The 22270-nt window shown below is 26.6% G+C and overlaps 1 protein-coding gene across 15 annotated transcripts in view; it reads left to right on the forward strand.

Annotated features, from left to right (window-relative positions):
• Positions 1-22270, forward strand: part of LOC107449365 (uncharacterized) — a 51207-nt gene that overhangs the window by 22388 nt on the left and 6549 nt on the right. For 6 of the 15 annotated variants that reach the window (XM_087166406.1, XM_087166405.1, XM_087166410.1 and 3 more), the window contains 6 exons: positions 379-441; positions 3577-3681; positions 5243-5308; positions 16173-16482; positions 18000-18125; positions 18720-18857. In XM_087166406.1, the coding sequence (XP_087022532.1) occupies positions 379-441; positions 3577-3681; positions 5243-5308; positions 16173-16266 (328 nt within the window). In that variant the 3' untranslated portion in view covers positions 16267-16482; positions 18000-18125; positions 18720-18857. Of the gene's footprint in view, positions 1-378; positions 442-3576; positions 3682-5242; positions 5309-9863; positions 9985-16172; positions 16483-17999; positions 18126-18719; positions 18858-22270 lie in introns of all 15 variants that reach the window. The other 9 variants (XM_087166414.1, XM_087166413.1, XM_087166412.1 and 6 more) reach the window with 9 other exon arrangements.

A 22270-nucleotide genomic window follows, 5' to 3' on the forward strand; every position in this document is an offset into this window, starting at 1 on the left:
CAGTGCTGACCACATTGCCGCAATCATGTCGTTGGTCGCAAAAATTAGAAATTAAAACATGTTTATTACATTTAAAAGTGCTATTAATTGATGAAAAAGAATTGTAAAGACTTCTAATTACAATTTTAAAAAATAACATGTTTTCTAATATTTCTTTACTTCTAGAATGTTACAATATTAAGTTTTTTTCAGGCACTACTATCTTAGAACCACTGAATATTGTTATCTGCAGTGTTATTTGCCTTAATTAAATCCGTGAAATGAAAATAATTTAAAATTTTCTGGTGGAAGCTTAACAAAAATACTTTCTGAACGGTAGTATGAATGTTAGTTTTAAAATGTCGACATCTGATTGCATACCAAAATAAAATGTTACAGGTGTCTGACACAAAAGAGAGAGGTGATGAGGAAGGACAAGTCCAGCTTTTTTAAAACATTTAGGTAATATAAATAAATATTTTAATTTAAAATAATACATTTTTAAATTGTTATTCTTTAATTACTATTTGATTAACTTGTATTATAATTATATTGATTGAAATTATGTAAAATGTTGCTTAAGACAATTTCAAAGAATAATTTTATAAAAAGCATTTTTGTCTTGAGAGTAAATATGTTGAATTGCTCTGAGCATGTTGAATTTTTATCGATTTCAATAATAAAGAAAATAAGAATATTGTTTTTAAAAGTATTTTTTGCTAGTTTTGTTTTTAAAAGTATTTTTTGTATTAGTTTTCTTGAAATTATTTATCAAATACAGTGTGCTTATTTGTGTTCAAAACTGATGCAAAAAATAAACAAAACATCCTGAATTACTTTAGATGTAATGGTTGGATTTTTACATACTAAAACTTAATCCTTTCCCAATGGGAAAAGTTCAAATCTACTGGTATTTGAAATCCTATGGAGATGCAATGCTATCCTGTGCCTAAAATTACAGTTTTTAAAACATTCCAAAACACTGTCACAAATATGGGATGGTCGGAGCTGCCACCGTCATGTTCGCTGCCACCGACGCACTAGCGCATAAGAGCGGCACCTCCTGGTATGCCGACGGCGCGCTAGCGCGTCGATCGACTATGATAAGTTATATGCTCTGTGTTTAGTGTGGCTTTGGGAGTTGAACGGAGAGGTTGTTTTGGCACATTAGTGAAGCATTATTTTTTGTGGTTGGTTTTCAAAATTTTTGTTTGAATTTTTTTATGTGCGTGACTGCCAATATCTGCATATTGTGCTTATTATTTGTAAATATTTTCAATTCTGTTTCATACATGGTACTACATATACTTGAATGGTATTCTATTTTATTCCTTTTAAACTGCTATTTTATGCAATATGCCATTAATTTCTGAAAATATTGGTCAGACGCGCTGCAGCGTCAGTGGCACTGACGAAGACAGGTTGTGTCTGTGTGCCACTGATGCTCCAGAGCGTCGAAAAAAAACAACCACTCTCTAAACAGGAAAATAATATGTTTCTTTGTTTTTCTGGTTTTCCTAGTAAAATATAAGGAACATTTAAACCATTAAAACCCTGTTCTGTAATCCGGCTTCTGAGAATGGAAATATCATTTTTAGTGGCAACGAATGTGTTAACGAGAAAAGTGCATGGCAGTGTGTCGGCCGGAAAATGAGAGCGTTTCATTCCTGCTTGTGTATATGACAGTCAGCTCCAAACTGTTCAAGGAAGTGACTTCAGATATCTTAATTAATTAATGCATATGATTTTTTAGTTACGAAACCAGACACAAAACATACTTTCTCTGAATAAACTTACCCTTTTTTGGCAAATTTTTACCTTGCCCTCAAAATATTATGGGTCGTTGTTATCTTGGAATAATGGTCAGGTTAAAATTTTGGACCCTTTAATGTTAATTCTACTTTTTGCTTAGTTTGGAATGTTTTGAGAATTTCTTAAGTGAATGGAAAGATTTTTGCACACAATTATGGAATTGGTTTATCCAGAACTGATTTCTTTCAAAAGATAATTTTTATCCGTTTTAATTGTTTTTTATTATTTTATTTAATAATAGTTGAAAACATTTTGAATGGTAAGGTGTAAATTTTTTTTTTATCTCTTTAAGACTGTAATTGTATTTAGAAACATACAAACTTTGAACAAAATCAGTTGAATAGTTCCTGAGAAATGGAATTTTAAAGAAGTCTTTTATTTGAAATTCGAATTTCTACCGAAATATTTTGACCAATTTCATTTCAATATTTTGTATTTTATCACGAATTACATTTTTTAAAATGATGTAAAAATTTGTATATCTTATATATCTAACAATGTTTATCTTATATTTCTGTATCTTATATACCTTACACTTCAAAAAATTTTCAACTCTTATTAAATAAAAAAAAGACAAATAATTATTAAAAATTATTTTTTGCCTGAAGTTATCTTTGGAAGTTATCTTCAGTGGATCGATAAATGAGTACCAAGCATGCTTGGGAAATAAACACTGGGGGTTCTGACCACTCAACCGGAACATCTGTTCTTGCACCTCAGAGCCCAAGCTACGGAGTTGAGCATTGGTAATTGTAAACCCAAAATTGGATCCGCTGTTCAACGTGATTATAATACAAGGTAAAATATTCAACTATGTTCTCAATCGATGTCATCTCTCATTCAATTTTTTTTATTAATCAAAATTTAACAGCTATTAAGCCAATAACATTTAATCTTTGGTTATGAGTTAGGGCTTACATCAAAAGTAACGATTGCCACAGGGTGGCTGACTGTTACAAATAGTGATTAAAAACTTGTTTGCCAGTCTCCACCTTTTGTTAAAAATGTGAAATATGTGCACTTTATTATTGGATTTGGTTTTTTTTTAAAGTAAATATGGAATTAATATGAATATTCATAACAATTAGGGAAATTATTTTATTTAACACTTGCTTTTTAAAAATTTTCTTCATTTTACAATTGTAATATTTATCATATTTTGAGAGATGCTTTAAAAAAAATGTCTGATATTATTATTTATTGACAATTTTTAACCATTCAAAATTTTCTATTTTTGAAAAAGTTTCTACTGTTAAAAGTGCTACAACTGGCTGTTGCCATAGTTTCCTAATTTTGCCCTATACCATCTAACAACTCCTGAATATTTTATGCGCATGGGCGTCAAGAATTAAAAATTATATTACCCTGCATTTCCTAGGTTTGAAAAAAAAGTTAATTTTTTAATAAAATTTTAATTTTGAAATTTTTTTTATTTATTACCTAGATGCATATAAAAGATAGTACCTAGATACCTAGTAGATTTAGTACCTAGATACATAAAAAATATTTACATACCTAGAAATATATGTCTAGGTATGTAAATATTTTTTTACATTACCATCAATTCTTTTAAAAAGAAAACTTTGTACCAGAGTAGTGCAACTTGTAGTCCTTAAAAAGTTTTTGTATTTCATTTAAAAAAAATATATTGTTTTTATTTGGTACTATAAGATTTTTTAGTCTTTTTGCAGCATTTGGAAATATTTGTCTTTTGAGCTAAAATATTTCTTCAAAGTAATGATAAATGAAATGAGTTGTTTTATTCTCTTATCTTTTTCTTGGCAGTGATTTTGATATGGTTTTTTATCAGTGGCATGAAAAAAACCATAATGTAAGTAAGAATACACAAAAACTTAAAGAACCTGACTGGTGTGAAAATGAATTTGACAAGTAAGTGTTCTCTTTATTAGTTGTTAATTTAAATTCAACTTTTTTAAATCAGAAATAAATGAACCAGGTTTTTAATTTGAAATTTAATTGTTTGTAAGCTTTGCGAAAGTTGATGCTATTATATCCATCTTTTTATGCATCCCGATGTGATTTTAGTTTAAGATTAGATTTGATTATTTCCTTGCGCAACATGTTCTTCTTTTTTCTGAATATTACTTTATTATTCAATAAAAAAACTGCTTGGTTGCAAATTTGTAAAGAAAACTTGTGTTAAAGGTATTAATATTTTAATGTACTTTCATAAATTAAGTTACATTGCTACCTATTTTCACTAAAATGAATTTATCCACTTATGGGGAAAAAACTTTTATTTAAAACAAAATTTCACTGTGCATATTTTATTCAAATTATAATTTAATTATCTAATAAATATTATCTTGACAAAGTGTTATAAAGAAAGAAACCAATATTTGCAAATCATCTATGTTTCTTTTTTAGATTACTCTTTCGCCAAGTATCGATAAATTTTTTTTTTTCAAGATAAATTTTTTATTTGAGAGTTTAAGTTTTAAGCAACTTCCATGTATTCTTATTTACATTAAATGGTGGTAAGAATGTATGTCTTGTAGCCGTTAAGTCCCAGTTTTGATGCGACTCTTTCCAATTTTTTAATCAATCAGAAAAATGATTGTTTTTTATTTATTTATTTAAAGTATATAAATTAAAGCAAATGTACATCAAATTTCAGTCCCACAGTGGACTGATTGTTAAGACCCAGCAGATCACCGAAATCAAGCATCACTGGCTGTGGTCAGTGTGCGGGTGGGTGACCACTTGGATCAATCTGCATAGGGACTGACGGGGTGCGGTATTGGTCCTCGTTACTGTTCTACCGTAAAATGCTCAACTTCGCCTGCAGGTTGTCAGGTTACAGAAGCAGGGGTGTCGTCTGCACGGCAGAGGATCAAAAATGTGATGGCATGTCTTCGGATCATCCTCAGGGATGTTTCCCAGTCCGTCGCCAATAGCCATTGTGCAGCTCTAGTGCAGCGTAAATGAACTACAACTACAACAACATTAAATTTCATTTTGAATTTAAATTTTTTTTTATTCAAAAAATATTTCAATCGAAATGCATAAACTATTTTAAAAATGTTTTAATCAACTTTAAACTTTGTTCTGTTGTTATATTATTACTAATTATGAGTATTGTCAAAATAATAAATAATAATGTACTTTCTAAGTCAGATTTTCTGTTCAAATCAGAAAATAAACTTTAATTTTAAGATTTAAAATGGGTCTTACATAAATTTTTAAAAGAAAAACTTTTTGTCCCCCTATTCAGTGAGAATTTCAATTATTTAATTTTTTCAAATAACTTTAAAATATTTTCAATTAGAAAGAATGAAAAGCCTTTTATGAAATTTTAAGCTTTATTTTTCTTTTTTTTATCTATACTAATAAGGATAAGGCATTTTTAGCTGTACTAATTTATTCTTGCTATTATTTTCTTTAAAAAAAATCAGTTGTGGTATTGTTTATATAGATAAATTTTTTCTAGGATTGTTATCCCCGAAGAATGCATAAAAGAATTTTATGAAAAAAACAAAGGGCTAGTGAAATATAGGTATTTTAATTTTTTTGGTTACTTATATTATATATACGCTTAATAATGTATAACATAGTGTTCATTTGTGTCAATATAATTTAATATCTTATATACTTTTATTCTGTTAAGTTCAAGAATTTTCAAAAGCACTATTTTTATTAAATGCGATACTATGCATTGGTATAATTCTGTGGTTTTCAAAGTGTATACTATCATAAATAGAGGATCTTATCATAAATAGAAGAAAAATAATTTTTTGCATCTGCTGTTATAAATAATTTGAAAGAAGAAATGTATAAATAATTTGATAAGAAATGTAACTAACTACATTGATATATTGATAACTGAAACCGTAAGAACTTAGTGGTAACTATAGTGTTCAGGGTGGCCACCCACCTGGAAAACCTGGAATTATCAGGGAATTTTTTTATACTGGAAAAAATCAGGGAAATTTGGATAAAAACCTGGAAAAATCAGGAAAGTTTAAAGAAGAGCTGGAAATTTTTTCTTAGATATTTTTTAATTTCCCTAATTTAAATTATTTACTAATTTTCTTAGTTTAAATTATTTCATCCATTATACACAAATTTTTTTGACGGAAATGTGTCTCCAAACAGTTAAAATGTCATCAACTTTGCTTGCATCAAAATTTGCTATATTATAACCCTGTTAAACTAGAATGCCACATTAAATTCTCTCATGGTTGCTAAACAAATATTGAAACCTTTGATCTCTATGGAGACTATGGGACTGTGCAATTTAAGAAAGCAAAGATTGTGCTGGACGTGCAAAAAGGGGCTAAGATATTTGCTGCTGTTTTTAAATTCTGTCTGTGGGCTGAATCCATTTATGGCTCAAGTTTGTTCCAATGCTTTGGTGGTAATTTTTTTCTATTTTGACAAAATGAGTCAAAATGTTTTTGTATTTTTAAATAAAATTCTCCAAAAATTAGTTGGTTATAATTTAATAATAATAGATTTTATATTGCACTCTTTTGTACTCCCATTCAAAGAAATCTATAAATGATTTTTTCTCAGGTAATTTTTTTCTATTTTGACAAAATGAGTCAAAATGTTTTTGTATTTTTAAATAAAATTCTCCAAAAATTAGTTGGTTATAATATAATAATAATAGATTTTATATTGCACTCTTTTTCTGAAATCTTTTGTACTCCCATCAAAGAAATCTATAAATTATTTTTTCTTAGCAAACCAACCAATCACACATTTTTTTACAATCACTAACAGCAATGTTTGTCGACAAATTGTTACAATTGCTGCATTAATGCTAATTTTTTCTATTTCATTTTAACCTTTTATTACATATCTTAGTTTTTAAAAAAAGGTTCTTTTTGGAACAAACTATTTATTAATATTTAATTTTACTGTTTTGTTGGTAAAGATTTAATTTTTGATTCAAAATTCGAATTGTACAGTTATCACAATATCGAAAGTTCGTAAATGTTACTTGTATTCCAGAGATGATATTTCCAGAACTATCCCTCCTTTTAACCTAAAAAGCCGATAATGACTAAGTAATATATTGGAAACATATTAAATGATGTATAAACATAAAATATATATATTTTTTTATTCATATGTGTTTAGTCGGAGGAAGGAGAACGAAACTTAGTGTTTTAGTTGTGTGCTGTACAAGATTCTAATTGTTGAAACACAAAAACGATTAACTATGCTAAACGCTAAACTAAAAAACCGTGTGTCTTGTTTAGATTGGAATTCTTTAAATGTCTGAATTTCAAGAAAGAAAAAAAAAATTCAAAAAAGTATAAAATTAAGGAATTTTATCTTTTTTTTCCCCTACTGTGTATAGAACAAAAAATTAGACAATTTCACATTTGTGACATTTATTTTTGTGTACTGAATCTCTTAAAATAATAATGCTAATTCAAAACAATATTATTTAAAAATTTGACTTCAAATGTTGGCTTAAAGAAAATATGATCAATGAATTTTATAAAAAAGCATTGGTAAGAAAAAAGACAGTATAATGCGATATACAGTACAGCTTTATATTGAAATGTAATTACAGTGATTCACAAAAGTGTTGGTAGACTTATGACTTTCAATGAAATAAGACTATCCATTAATTAAAATGAATATTTCAGAATGAATATTTAAAAATAAAAAATGTAGTCTAATCTTAACAAAACTGTATGGAATATTCTAAAAACAAAGGAAAAGTTTATTTTTGAGAAATCAATCATCAAAAAATGACAAAAACTTAATCTCACTCAAAAAAAAAAAAGTCTGTCTATTAATAAATAGTCTAATTTTTTGTTAAATTTAACATTTCGCAAGTTTCCTTTTGCATCTACAATAGCTTTTATAAGTTTGTAAATACATGTAGCTAGTTTTTTTTTTTTGTCGGCTTAAATTCAAGCAGACTATTTTTTAAAAATTTTTACAGAAACTTTTACAACACTCAATTGCAAATTTATGAATTTTTCACAAATTTTATAATTTTAATCTCTTAAATGAAGTCCTTCTTTTAAGCATTTTATCACATATTGCACAGTGCAACAGGACACAATAAACTAATTTAACATTCATTACTGATTTACCTCTTATGATAACAAATAATCAAATTTGGTCTATTGTTTTATTACTACCACGAGCCATTTTTAAATGATAAAATAAAATATTATGGAGTTAACAAGCAAAAATTAAAATATAATTTTGCTATCATAAGTTTGATACTAAATTGCAAATAAATAAAAAAATTAAAGCAATTGACAATAATTTTAATTCTGAAGATTACATTATACATCTTATCAAATACCCATTGTGAAATATATTCATTTTAATTGATGAATTTTTATTTCCCATTTCAATAGAAGTTATAAGTTAATGACCACTTTTGGAAGCCACTGGAATTATAAAAATTTATTGATATATTACCACCTGAAACAGTTTTCCTTTGCTTAATGAAAATATATTAAATAATACTTATCCAAGGTTTTATTGGTCATTCTGTTTTTGCCATTTTGTAGGTACACTTTGAGCAAATACAACTTAAAGTAACACATTAAAAAAATTTTATTCTACAAAAACAATATATTCTACAAGCTAAACATATTATTTTCTCCACGTGTCTTAATTTTTTAAAAATTAATGTTGTACCAAAACATTAAAAAAAAAATCTTGTCAAAATAAATTTTTTTCCCTCAAGATCATATGTTAAAGAAATTACTTTTTGAATAAAATATTTTATAATATCGACACTTTTCTTGTATACATCCTACACTTTATAATAAAAGAAAAAAAAAAAAACACGGACCTGGAAATTTTAAGATTTTTACCTGGAAAACATGGAAAATCAGGGAAATTTGAAATCTAATTTGAGTGGCCACCCTGGTTCCTATCTATTACTTTATTTCTTTATTTTTATCTCTATAACTAGTACCTAATATGATTTGGGCTAAAAATATGTAAATGAAAATAAATAGAAAAACGTGTCTACAGATTTTAACAAAAGGGCATTTTATTACACTTTTTGGAAAAAAAATTCATAAATTTAAAAATAGATTTATACTAAAAAATATGCATATGATGTCTTATTTATTGCATATTATAAAATCAATGAAATTTTGCATGTTTCTTGGCCTTAATTTCACTATAAAATAAAATAGGCAGAGTAACCCAGGTCAGGGGGAAGATACTGTACGAAGATAACTTTGGAGATTTAGCACACGGTCGATCACTTCACTAAAACAAATTTCCCCAACTTCTTAGAAAAACAGTGAAAAGAAACAAAAATTACCAACGAGATAGCCAGATCTAACACAGATGGAGATTCATAGTGTTCAATTAATGACAGATGAAGAAAATGAAGGGTTGATGTACAACAGGCTGTAGTGCTTAGGTAGAAGTGCTGAAATACCTTTAGTAAAATATCACATTAACTACTAAGGATGCTTTTGTTTCATTAAAGAAAACATTTAATTTAATAATTGTAAAAATTCATACCAAAAATAATTTCCTCTTCCAAATTCGAAATTTCCTTCCGAACCTTGTTAACGCAAAATTGGCGGAACTATCATAATTATTTACGTTAACCAAATTTCATCTTATCCGATACATTATGAAAACAATTTATTATGTACTATTAATACATATCATGTACTACGCTTATGTACCAAACAATTTCAAATAAGCCTAAAAATTTTAATAACTTTATTTAACTATTTTACTTATTTGCCCATCTGCTACTCCTAACAAACGTGGATAATGGAAATAGCATTCCTCAAAATGAATAATTGGCACATTATGCACATGCTTCTTATCTGTGTTGTGACTTTTCATGTAAAGCGATATTCAGCAAGAAATTTTTATGTCAAATATTCTGTAAAACACAATAATTTATTGCTGACTCATGGGACCAAACATATATTTCATGTAAAGCGATATTTCACCCTAAGTGATTTCGCATTAATGAGGTTTGACAGTATTTCCTTTTTTTCACATGAAAAAAATTTGATATTTTCACCTTTTAGTTCATGTGGGAAATGATAAACACAAATTATATATTATATTCAAAACTTATTTTTAATTAGCCTGAGCAATTTCAAGAAGATTTGTTCCTGACACTGCTGCTCCTACTCCATCCATCACTTACAGCTAAAGAATGGCTGAATGGAAAAAACAGAAATCCTATTCTGATATCCATTTATGTAGGTATGGTAATAGTCATTGTATGTTTTTTAATAACTCCAGGTAAAAAAAAAATTAATTGCATAGCTGCCAGCTTTCATGAAAAGATTGGAGGATTCCTAACTTTTTGGGAAATCTTTTTTGCTCATAGAAAATATTCAAGTCTTACAAATTTGTGAATTTTTTTTTTTAACAATATCAGAAATTTTTAAATTTTTGCAGCTTTTATTTTAATTTTATATATTACTGCAAATTCTACGTAACATTTTCATTCAGTTAAGTTTTAGTAAAAGTTTTAACTGTGATTTTTATTTAATCAAGCATTCAGATACATTTTTGAAGCAACAGATTTAAAATACCACTTCATTAGACTAAGCAAATTTTTTGTTTTTTCTATCTAAGAGAAAATTGTTTGCATGTATGTAGTGTATATAAAATCTTAGTGCTGTTAGAATTTCAATGTTGTCTGGATTTTAAACTCATTTTTGGTTTACTTTGAAATAACAAGGTAAATCCCCTAATTACTCCAAAATGTTTCCTTCTATTTCATATATTGTGCCTTGTGAAAAATATATTTTTTTAATTTTGTAAAAAAAGTTATAAAACCAGCAGAAGTAAACTCCTTAAATTATACTTATATATAGGTATTTTGTGTGAAAAGATATAAATTGAATTTTCAAAACACAAGAAACATTTTTAAACAAATCTATATATCATAATCTCTATATATATTCAATTTCATTGAAGATATTTAGAGACATCACTATTGGCAAAAAAATATCTAAATTCATGATTGTAAATATTTTGTAATTTCAAAAATGCATTTTCGAAATTTTTCAAAGTACTCAGTCCCTTTTTCAATGATAATTAAAAAAAAGAAAACTAATGAACTTTTCTGAAATACAATTAATTAACTTTAAAGAAACACATCTATGTAAATTACTTGTTGATTTCCCTCTGTTTATTAGTTATGAATTAAAAGCATGTGTAATGAAATATTCTTGCTGCATTTTGTATTATTTTAAGTGTGAAAATTTATACATTATTTAAAAAGTTACTATTTTTTAAAAAAAATATTTTTATCAGAAATATTTACTAATGAAAAAATGGATTAAACATTACGACAAAATATGTAATAAAAAAGAAATAATTTTTTAAATTGATGAAAGTTATTAAAAAAATTATGTATATAAGAAACTCATTCAGTTGTGTTTTATCCATTTCAATGTTGATAAATTTAAAATAATAAGTTAATTATGTGATTGGTTGAATTGCCTTAGAACCAGTTGTCCTAGAGTTTCTGATACTAAGTGAGCCTTAATGATACCAAATTTTACCAGTTTTACTTTCTAGCCGATTGTTAAACTATATCATTCTTATTTTAATGTTGTTTGAAATCGGACAAAATAGAAACAACATATGTAATTATATTAAATTAAAACATATTAAACACATTAAAAGCTTTTTAAATAATTAAAAGAATTACAATCCTTTATTCAGTAGTAAATTTCCCTTTTAAGTATATTTTAGGTTGGCACAGTAATTAAAAAACAATAGTTTTTCCTATTAGTTGTAAAGCAATTTTTTTTAAAATTAAACTCTTGATACAGTGTATAAAAATAAGTTATTATAGTTTGTACAAAAAAATTTTTTTTTACTCACTTGCAATTTACTGAAAGAAAGCTGAAGGGGCAGGAATTACCTTCAGTAAACAGGGTATCCGCGCACCTGGAAAGTCATGAAAAATCATGGAAAGTCATGAATTTCGGTATTGAACAAAATTTGTCATGAAATGTCATGATTTTTACTATTTTTCAAAAAAAATCATGGAAAGTCATGGATTTAGGTCTCTGAAAAACCTAATTTTTAAAATGGAATCTCCCTCCCCCCAATTTCATCCTGTTCCAAATATCTGAATTTCTAACAAAATCACCACTCAGTCATATTTTATTTGAATATGAAATGATTTTATCACGTTCTTTAAAAATTATGGTGTTTAAAATTTTTTAATTAAAGCTAAGGAATTAGAATATTATTTGTCTCCTAAAATCTTTAGTAGTATTCTCTCAATGCTTGAAAAATAGACAAGTAGAATCTTAATTTCAAACTCTGCATAATTTCTTTTAACATAGTACAATTTTGATATTCTAAATTTCTTGGTTCAAGAAGAAGAATTAAAATGCTTTAATTAAAAATGAAATTAGTTAAATTTAATATAGTAACTAAATAATGCCTTGAATATCAAAATAACTTTCTTTTTTTATTATCCATCCTACAAAATGTATATCATACGTATAAAAAAAAAAAATTTGATTCATGAAAACCATTTATTCAATTAAAATTTGCATCATCACATTCTTGTAAGCTTTTGTTTAATAGTCTTATATAGTTTGCTTTAGAAAAACATGAGATTGAAACTCAAATTTATGAAAATGTTGAATCAATTTTTATTTAGCTATACGCTTTAGGTTCCCCCCCCCCCCAATGTTCTGCTCAGGTTTCAGCCACTATTGAAATAAATTCTTCTTTTTACTTTTGTATTAAAGTAACTACTTCTATTAACTACCACTAAAATAATTACTTCTATTTACTTGAATAAATTTTATAAAAAATAGAATATTCTAATGTTTTGATATTTAACAAAAAATCATTTTATTAAAAAATGAGCAAATTTTAAGTTAGTGAATTTGTATGATTTAAAATAAGTTCCTCTCAAAAATATTGTTTGCATATATGCATTTATAATGCTTAAAAATTAAATGTTTTATTTTTATCTGATAAAAACTTGGATTATTCTAATATTTTCATTATACAGTTGTTCATATTTGATCTCAAACGTTTAAAAATTGTCCTATGTTCCTTTAATAAAGTGTGTTGAAATATAAAAGCTACTGCTGTGTACTGTCTGTTTTTAAATAATTTTGAATATAGAAATAGGGTATTTTATTATTCTTTTTTGTAAAACTTTAATTCATTTAAGTAGAGCAAATTATATGTTTTTTAGTTTACTGTGTGTCTTTTTTAAAATTAGTCTGGCATATGTCTGCTGTTCCAGAAAATCTCTGTATTTTTTCTTTAATTTGTCCTTGGCCCACTACAAAGCCTCTATTGTATCACATATTCTGTTTTCCTATGTTTAAATTTATTTTTTCTCGGGTGCAGTCTATTATTTTCAAGACAAGATAACTTTATATTATTATAAATAAAATATTAAGAAAATGTTCCAATATAAAATTATAATAACTGTGTATTTTGCTCTTAAAATAAGCTTATTTTGCAAAAAAGAATGACCTTTAAAAGAAACGAATGTGGTGCAATAATGGGGATTTGTGAGCAGAGCCACCAAGTTTTCTTTTTTTTTTTTTCTTAAAGTTTGTTTGAGCATTGACTAATCCTACATTTTTATTAGAAAAACTTTTTTTTTACTCTTCTAAATTTAAATATCCGTATTCAAGCACTAACTTAAGTGGATAGTTTTTATTCTGTAAAGTTTTATGTCAAATATTATAAAACCATTTAAATGACTGGTTATTTTTATTTTTTCATGTATGTTACATATGTTTAATTGAAGTGTATCAAAATCAGAGGAGTTACTATGTAAAGCAATAACTTAATATAGTATATATATACATGGTGCTCAGTAAAGTTCAAGTGCCTGTGCACTCTTTTTACTTTTGTTTTCAAACATCTGCAGCTTTTTAAAGGTATCTGCAGCTGTTATAGTGTCTATGTATTGTAAAATAGCTATGTACTACATGATTATATTACTGAAAATGCTAACTGGAGATTTGTGTTTCTATCTTGACAGTGGTACGAGATATGGGAAAAAGTAATGATGATGATAATAATAATTTTGAAAAATTTGTGCATTTGAAAGAACACAAAAGGAAAAACTCTTTGAGTACTTAAAATGATCACAGTACTGTAAAGATTGCTGAAAAAAATATAGTATAAACCAAACATCAAAAAAAAATTTATTATGAAGAAATATTATCTTAATAAGTCATAAAATGTTGCATAATATGTAAGCTGGAAGGTGTGGAGGGAACTTAAACATTATCTAGCAAATTAAGAATGGCTTAATAATTTTTTTTATGCCAAATCGAATTGAATCAAAACCTAAATGAACAGGATAAACAATTAAGTAGATATAAGGGTTATTATGCATAAAAGGTTTAAATATTAGTTAAACCTTTTTGCACATAAAAACCCTTATAACTTCCACACTATGAAGCATTCAGAATTTAACAGCATATTTGATAGCAATGCCTGATGAATTTTTTTATTTAAATAGTAATTTAAAAGTTTTTACAGGTAAAACTTGTTTTGTATTCTTGACTCTTTTTTTTTTTCTGATCACATTCAGAATAAAACAATATGCAGAATATAATATCTCACATGTTTAAATAGCAATTTTGAACTCACAAATAGGTAAAATTGTAATTTTTATTCTAAATTTTAAAATCCATATTTTGCGTATTTTCTTTTTTAATTTTCAAAACCACTTCTCTAGACTGCTATGCGTCAAAAAGTGTAAATCAAAACATTAAGCCTTTAAAATTCTTGTCTTCTGCTGAACACATTTTGGACTGTTTGGGTTTCTTTTCAGAAATTTTTTTTCTTTTTTTATTTATTTCATCATTGACTTTTTGAATATCTTCAAATTTTAGTCTAACTCTAGCAACTTGGTTTGGATTTAGAACAACTATTTTAATTATTTATTTTCTTTTGATCATGTTCAATTTAAAGTAAATGTAATATACCAGACAATACCTCACTTGTTCAGGCGGCAATGCAGATGCTTAAAAGTCTAAATTTGCATTGTTTTTTCATTAAACCACATCAACTTCTAAACTTTTAGTTCTATTGATTGGGATTCGATTTCTTTTTTTTGATTTAACATGAATGGATTCATCAGAAACAATACCTCCTTTGTCTAGATAGCAAAATTTAAGTTTTGCACTACTCTGACTTCTTCTGTAAATTTAAGATAGTGGCAAAGCTAACTTAAAATATCTGCATTTTGCTTTAAAATACTAACTTCTAAACTTTTAGTTCTATTGATTGGGATTCGATTTCTTTTTTTTGATTTAACATGAATGGATTCATCAGAAACAATACCTCCTTTGTCTAGATAGCAAAATTTAAGTTTTGCACTACTCTGACTTCTTCTGTAAATTTAAGATAGTGGCAAAGCTAACTTAAAATATCTGCATTTTGCTTTAAAATACGACTTTTGTAACATTGAACTGGTTTCCTCTATATATTTCCATATTCTTCTGTTTTGAAAGAATGTTCCTAGATCCCTAGCTTTGTTCCTTAGTTTTGTGATTAAACAAGTAAATATTATGTAAGTACTCATTTTTCCAAACATAAAAGTTATTTTAAATTTCATTAGCTATGGTCTGATCCTTATAATTAATATCATTAGAAAAGGAAATTTTCTCTCTATATAAATGAATGTCTATGTAATACTCTTAGTAATTTCAACTAAAAATATTTAAAATTGCAATTTGAATCAAGTTGTAGTGTAGTAGTCAAACATGCTTGCTAACTCTTATAATATTACACACCTGCCAAATCTCTTGTTTTTTAACGAAGACTCCTGTATTTTAGGACTATCTCCTGTTTACTTGTGTATTCTCAAATTTCTCTGTACTTGTTGCTGAAATTTTTAAAACAAAATCCATAAAATATCTGCTGATGGCAAAAATACTCAACTTATAGTGCTATTGCCAGTACTGCAGTATGTTTAGTGTTAATAGTTTAAGTACTCCTCAAGGTCAGGCTAACCATGGGACGTTTTCGTGATTTTCCTCTCTATGTTACGCAAATGCAGGTTAGTTCCATCAAAATGTCCACCTTGAAGGCAAGTTTCTCCCAATACTTGATTGATCCAGGAGTTCCCTTGTACTCTGGATTAGGTTCAAAACTACAAGTCTATGGAGTGCAACATTAGTAGCCTTAAACCCAAAATTGGGTCAGCTGTTTAACAACGATTTAAAAATAGTTTAAGCCATTATAAATAATCATTCTAAAAAATCTTCTTTAGATTTATAAACATATTTTTTACTTCCCTAAATGTAAGTGCTTATATTATTTCCAATTTTGAATTTCTCTTTTTGAGTTGCATGATGTTTCAAAACTTTACTTGTAGCCTAAAATATATCTCTAGTAAAATCTCCATTATTTTATTTCTCCAATGTTGGCAGGTATGATATTAACTATGAGTGCCTGTCTTTGTTGTATTCTGCCTATTTACTCAGCTTTTTCTTCAGACTTCCCCTTTTCAACAGACTAGACTGATTGGTTGTGAAAGCAAAGAAATTTCAGAAAAATATTCTTTTCAGAAGAGTGAAAATGAAAACAAGGACATAAAATGTTTGAAAGGACTGCATGAGAATAATAGTGAGGTTCAAGACGCAAGAAATCCTGGGTTTGCATCCAGCATAATAGAAATAATTCTAGCAAAGGAATGCCTATTGAGAAATCAACTGTTATTATTCAGCAAGGTTGGAAACAGTAAGTTGTCTAAGTGATAAAAACTCTATATAATTTCCTTCAGAGATACATTTTTTTTAAAAATTGAATTACAAAATGTACCTTATCCTTATATTTTTTCAATTATGCCTATTATTTTTCAAAATATACCTGATTTATTTTCAATTACTTTGACACTTGACTGCCTTTTATAGTGGTATCTTTTTCAGTATTTTACATTCTTGCAATGTTCAATTAATTATACATAGCTGCCAACTCTACTGGATTTTGCCAGTTTCTCCTGGTCTACAGGTTTAATAAAAATTCTCCTGGTTTTTGTATATTTTAGAAAATTCCCTAAAATATAGTAAGTTTCCTTAAAAAAAATCCCTATTGAAATAGAATTTTTGTACAGATAATTGCGTGAATATTTAAATAAATATTACTAATAAATAAAGAAGTGAACTTCATTTATAGAAATCAGTTCAAAACTTTTTTTGTTCTAAAATGTTCAATTTATTTTCATTCAAATCTCTCTTCTTAAACTAATTAAAAAAATCTTTTAACTATCTTTGATGAATTAAATACCAATTAATATTCGAAGTTATGAGTAAGCATAATACATAACATTCCAGGTATGTTTAATGTCAATCATAACTGGAAAATGTTGCAGTTTATCTATTTTGATAACTATAAAAATCCCTAAAATTCCCTATGTGTAAAATATTTAGTTCATTATGCAACAATTATCATGAAATGTATATTATTTCGTAAAATTCTTATCCATGTTGGCAGCTATGAATTATATATAAGTTACAAATGAATTCAAAATTGGTAGAATAGTTCTTAAGAAAACTATTTAGCTGATAGCTCTTAAATTTTGTATTTCAGCATTTAACATAAAACAGTTTAAAATTATGTAAAAATCTCTATGCTTTACTACTTAAACTTTTTTCAACTGTTATTTAAATAAAATAATAATTATTAAAAATAATTCTTTTATTCAAACTATTCCTTAGGAAATAAGTTTCATTTGCAAGTACAAGTGTTTTTTTTTTAATTGTGTAATTAGTTTTAGATTTATAAACAAAAACTAAGAAAGTAAAATAAACCTGAAGCAGTCCAAACTTTCTCCTGAAATTAATAAAACTAATTTTTAGATTTTCAGCTGCCATTAGATTTTATTGCTCTAAGTCCAAATCTGTTAAAAAAAAGACCTTATTATTCAGAGAAAGTTTGTTGTCTGATTCTGTTACTAAAGTAATAGTTAGTACTAATTAAATAACATATTTGAGATTAATTCATTGAACCACTAAGATTGTTTTAGTGCCGAAAATCCCATCATTAGAACAGAAGTTATTCAGGGTGATGTCTTTTCTTTCTTTTTTCTGCAGAATGATCGTTAATCTATCTGTTTAAATTTTAACATGATGCTTAAAATTCTGTTTTACTCATTGCATTGAGTGAATTGTTTTTTGAAAAATTCAGGTTTACACAGGCTCATTGAATTAAATTTCAATGGGCTTAAAAAACAGATGATCTTTCTTATTTACTTTCAGATATTTAATCAAAGTGAAGTTTTTGAAGATGCAGGCAACTATTTAAAGGACATTTAAAACCATAGATAAACGAATTGAAGCCGAAAAGCAGTGGTGTATAAAACTTCAGTCATTTTTTGAACAATGGTAGGGGAGAATTAACAATATATTTCAATTGTGTGCAATTACTCTACTTGATACTGTGTGCCAAAAATACTGAACTTTATTTTTCTATTATTTTTTTTATTGTATTGTTATTAAATGAACATCATTGAAATGTGAAACTTTTAATTTTTATGTAAAATTTCTTTCTTGAACATTATCTCTAGATAGGCCGCTCTACAGGCCACAGGAATGCAGCTACGGAGTTGAAATTTGGCATGCCAGGTGGCAATTGTTTATGAACTTAACATAGATTTTTTTTTTCAAAATTCCAATCTGTTCTAAAGTTATTATAATTTTAAGTGTTATTTTTGCAAATTTTTCCTCCCTGTTACATTTTGCTTTGCTGCTCAAAATCTGTAAAACTTAAAATTTACAAGTTTGATGGAATAAAAAAATTTAATTTGATTGTTAGCTGTTAAAACTTGTGAGGAAAAAAACAAATCGACGGATTTTGTTATTAACTCACTATCACCGCAGAATTTTTTTTTCTGAAAAAATTGCATTAAGTGTTTCTTGTGATTTTTTATTGTATTATTGACTGTTTATCATTGTGAAAAGTTTATTTTAATTCCATAGAAAATCTACGTGACATGTGTTAACTGAGGGTAAATTTCAGAAATTTGGTGGTTTAAAGCTCTGCATGAAGATAGTGCAAAACCTTCCGGACAAACCAACTTCCTCACCGAATCCAGGCAGTTATCAAGTCCAGATAAGGTGTTACACTATAATAAAATATAGCTTTTTGAATAAATTAAATGGCTAAAAATGTTTGACAGAAAAAAGTAAGTTATTAAAGCTTAAAGAAAGTTTTTAAAGTTTAAAATTAAACTTTTGCCAATAAATAAAAACTTCTACATCCATAAATAATGATGCTGGAAAAATACCGTAATTCTACAGTACTGTTTATGTCAGGAATTAACCATGTTTTTTTCCTCATAATTCATCAATATGTGTAGTTTCAGATATACTTCTCTTCTAAAATAAAATTCTGGCTGAAATCTTACATGCAGTCATTAAAGTCATGTTTGAAAAATACTAATATACATTATTTAAATATTTTTCAAATTTGACTTTAAACCATTAGAGTCATGCTTGAAAAATATTTAAATAATGTAAATTAACTCTTCAAAAAATTTTTACCTTCGTATTATTCAAATGATCTCTTTATTTTAATCATTAGATGTAGTCATAAGTAATCTTACTACTGTTTTTTAGAGAATAGACTGAAGGCTAAGCTTTAGAGAATAATGATTCTGATATTTATTTATTATTCATAGGTCATTTTGAATGCTTTTTCTAAAACTATTCCTCCGATTCTAAAATCAAAAGTGTTGCATTTTCACTGTGACTGTCTAACTGCACACCAGTGAGAGAGAAAACATAAAACAGTTAAAAATCGATCACAAAAAGAAATGAATAATAAAAATTAAGAATGATTTATTATAAAACTTAATATACATGCTCATAATTAGCATTATTGTTCTAAAAAACTTAAAGTACACTTGATTTCAGGAAATAATCTGTACACAGCTAATATTAAATGAATTAAAGAAAAAACTCTTTCTCGTGTTTTTTTCCTCTAGAGTTTTGTTAATCATTATAGTACAAAAGAAAATTTTTAATTAATTTATAATACTCTATATTCAATTACTGTTTTGTCAAAAAGTTCAGCAAACAAATTATCAAACTTTTACCACAAAGATTAAAAAAAATCAAGTCTAAATTCTCAAGGAATTGTTAGAAAAACTGCTTTCGTTAAATGCACAGATGCTTAATAAAAATATTTTTCAGCAATTTTAAAAACTTTCTAATAATTTGAAATTTTTTATACTTGAATTTACTCAAAGGCGACATTTCAATTCAAAATTTTGAAGAGAATATTGATATTTAGTAGCCCACTGACAATTTGAAAGTCAGTGATAAAGATAATTTGCTAGGAAGGTTCCCATAGTGCCTACTAAAAAAAGCAAATAATTATTATCATAATCATTATTAATTAACAAATAATTATAAAGATTATTGTTGTAAAAGTTCAGCTTAAACTAACATCCATGTAGCAAAATTTGCAAATTTAAGGCCTTTAGAAATTATACATTAATATTTGAAACAAGTTTAGAAAGAGCAGCAACTTTCTCCATTTGCTTTTGAAAAAGAAAATTAAGATGAAAAATAATGTCTAGGGTTTCTGTTACCAGCCAATGGTGATGATAACTTTTGAATTTCCTAAATAAAATAGTTTTAGCTCATTATTTATTAGTTATACTGAATAAAATTATTTTTTTAGTAAAAAGTTAGTAGAGTTTTACAGTTTATCCTGATATTAAAGCATTTTCAAATGTCTTGAGTGCCAGCAACATACAACAATCAGAGAAAAGATTTTTTTTGAGGCACTGTAGCACAAATAAATTATAGTACAAATAATGAAAATGGACAATGATAAGTTACATTAAAAAAAGTTCAATTAGACCAACAGACACTATTCTAACTGTAAACATCTCAACTTCAATAAAAAATTTAAAGCAACAAAACTTCATATTGCATCAAAAATATACATACATATTTCACAAAAATTAATCATTAAATGAAATTAAAACACTAATAAATCATAAAAAGAACTTAATTTCAAAATGAGTAAACAGATCTCTTAAATCACTTAGAAAATTGTTTTATAGAGTTGAACGCACGGCTTAAACAGTCAGTCATAATACTGTAAAAATGATGCATAGCTTTAATAAAATAGAACTCCGATTTATGAAAAAAATTCGATCAATTTGAATTATTATTCGATCACATTAAGTGGAAGAAATTATTTTTAAAAGCAATAAAATATACCTTCATTAGTTGAGGACAATATAATAAATAAGAATTGTATTAATTTAATTTTGTTAACTGAAATAATTCCTTTTTCCAGTTATAATGATTTTAAATATTTTACACTGTCCAAAATAACTGAATAGATAAGTGACTAAAATGTGAATCTCAATTTAAATGAAAGCGTATTCATTAGGCTAATTAAATTTAAAATAAGTGATCAATTATTTAAAATTTTAATGACCTAAACATTTACTGGAAAAACAACATATTTGTAATATATTTTGCTTAAACCAAGCATTTGTTGAATATTAATAATCTAGAAACAGATTTAGAGTTTCAGTGGACTGTCTCTACACAGAAGGAGATAGAAATGTGTAATTTGCTATGTTTTGTGAAAGTAACAAATATTCAATTGTTATGAAATGTAAAATTGTTTATAAACAGGGTACGTAGCGTCTTTAAAAAGAGAGTTTATTTTCGACTTACGTTTTTTGAAAGTCCTTAAAAGATGCTTTTTTTATTGGGTGTTTTTAAAAAGTACTTAATTTCCCCTTTAGATAAAGATAAATATTTTTCTTTACCATGCCGATTTTTGTCATGAATTAACTAAAAAGCGTGGTTTTCACATCGTTCAACCTTTCACATCGTTCAACATTTTCACAATTCATTCAACCACAATCTATTTTAGGGTACTGTCAGTCCGCAGCGTATGAAAGCACCATTCATTTTACATGTTAGATGAAATATTTGTGAGTCCGCATGTGTTTACACTGAGCTTCATTCGGTGTGAAAGATTCTTGCACTCTCGTGTACATCTGCTGCATTTTGCAAGAGATTCTCAATTTCAGGCTTCATTTAACGCACTTTGAAATCGAACCGAAAAATTTCTTGAATTTTTACTGATCATTGGGACTAACTATGCATTGCCAATTTTTATCTCTAATATCAAAAGAAAATTTTATTTATTTTCTTAATTTAATCAATGGTGAAGCGCCATTGTCTTCGTCACTGGCAAAATAATGGTTTTCTTGCACTACTCTATTTATAGATCAATACTATAAGCTTTGAACTTCACGTGGGGATCATTCACAAATTACGTTTGATTACAATTAAGAGTTTTAAAAGTAAGATTATTTTTACCTAACGGTTCACTAATTGCATAATTTTTTCAATGTACTGTATTACTTTTTTTATTGTATTACTTTTTTATTGTATTACTTTAAAAATTTCCAAGTGAAAATTAATTTTGATCCAGATTAAAATTTTTCAAATTAACAAATTTGAATAAAAAATTTATTAGGAGCCGTTTACTT

The sequence above is a fragment of the Parasteatoda tepidariorum genome, chromosome 6 (assembly GCF_982258835.1).
Source record: "Parasteatoda tepidariorum strain Cologne lab strain chromosome 6, Ptep-v5.0, whole genome shotgun sequence".
Lineage (NCBI taxonomy): Eukaryota > Metazoa > Arthropoda > Arachnida > Araneae > Theridiidae > Parasteatoda > Parasteatoda tepidariorum.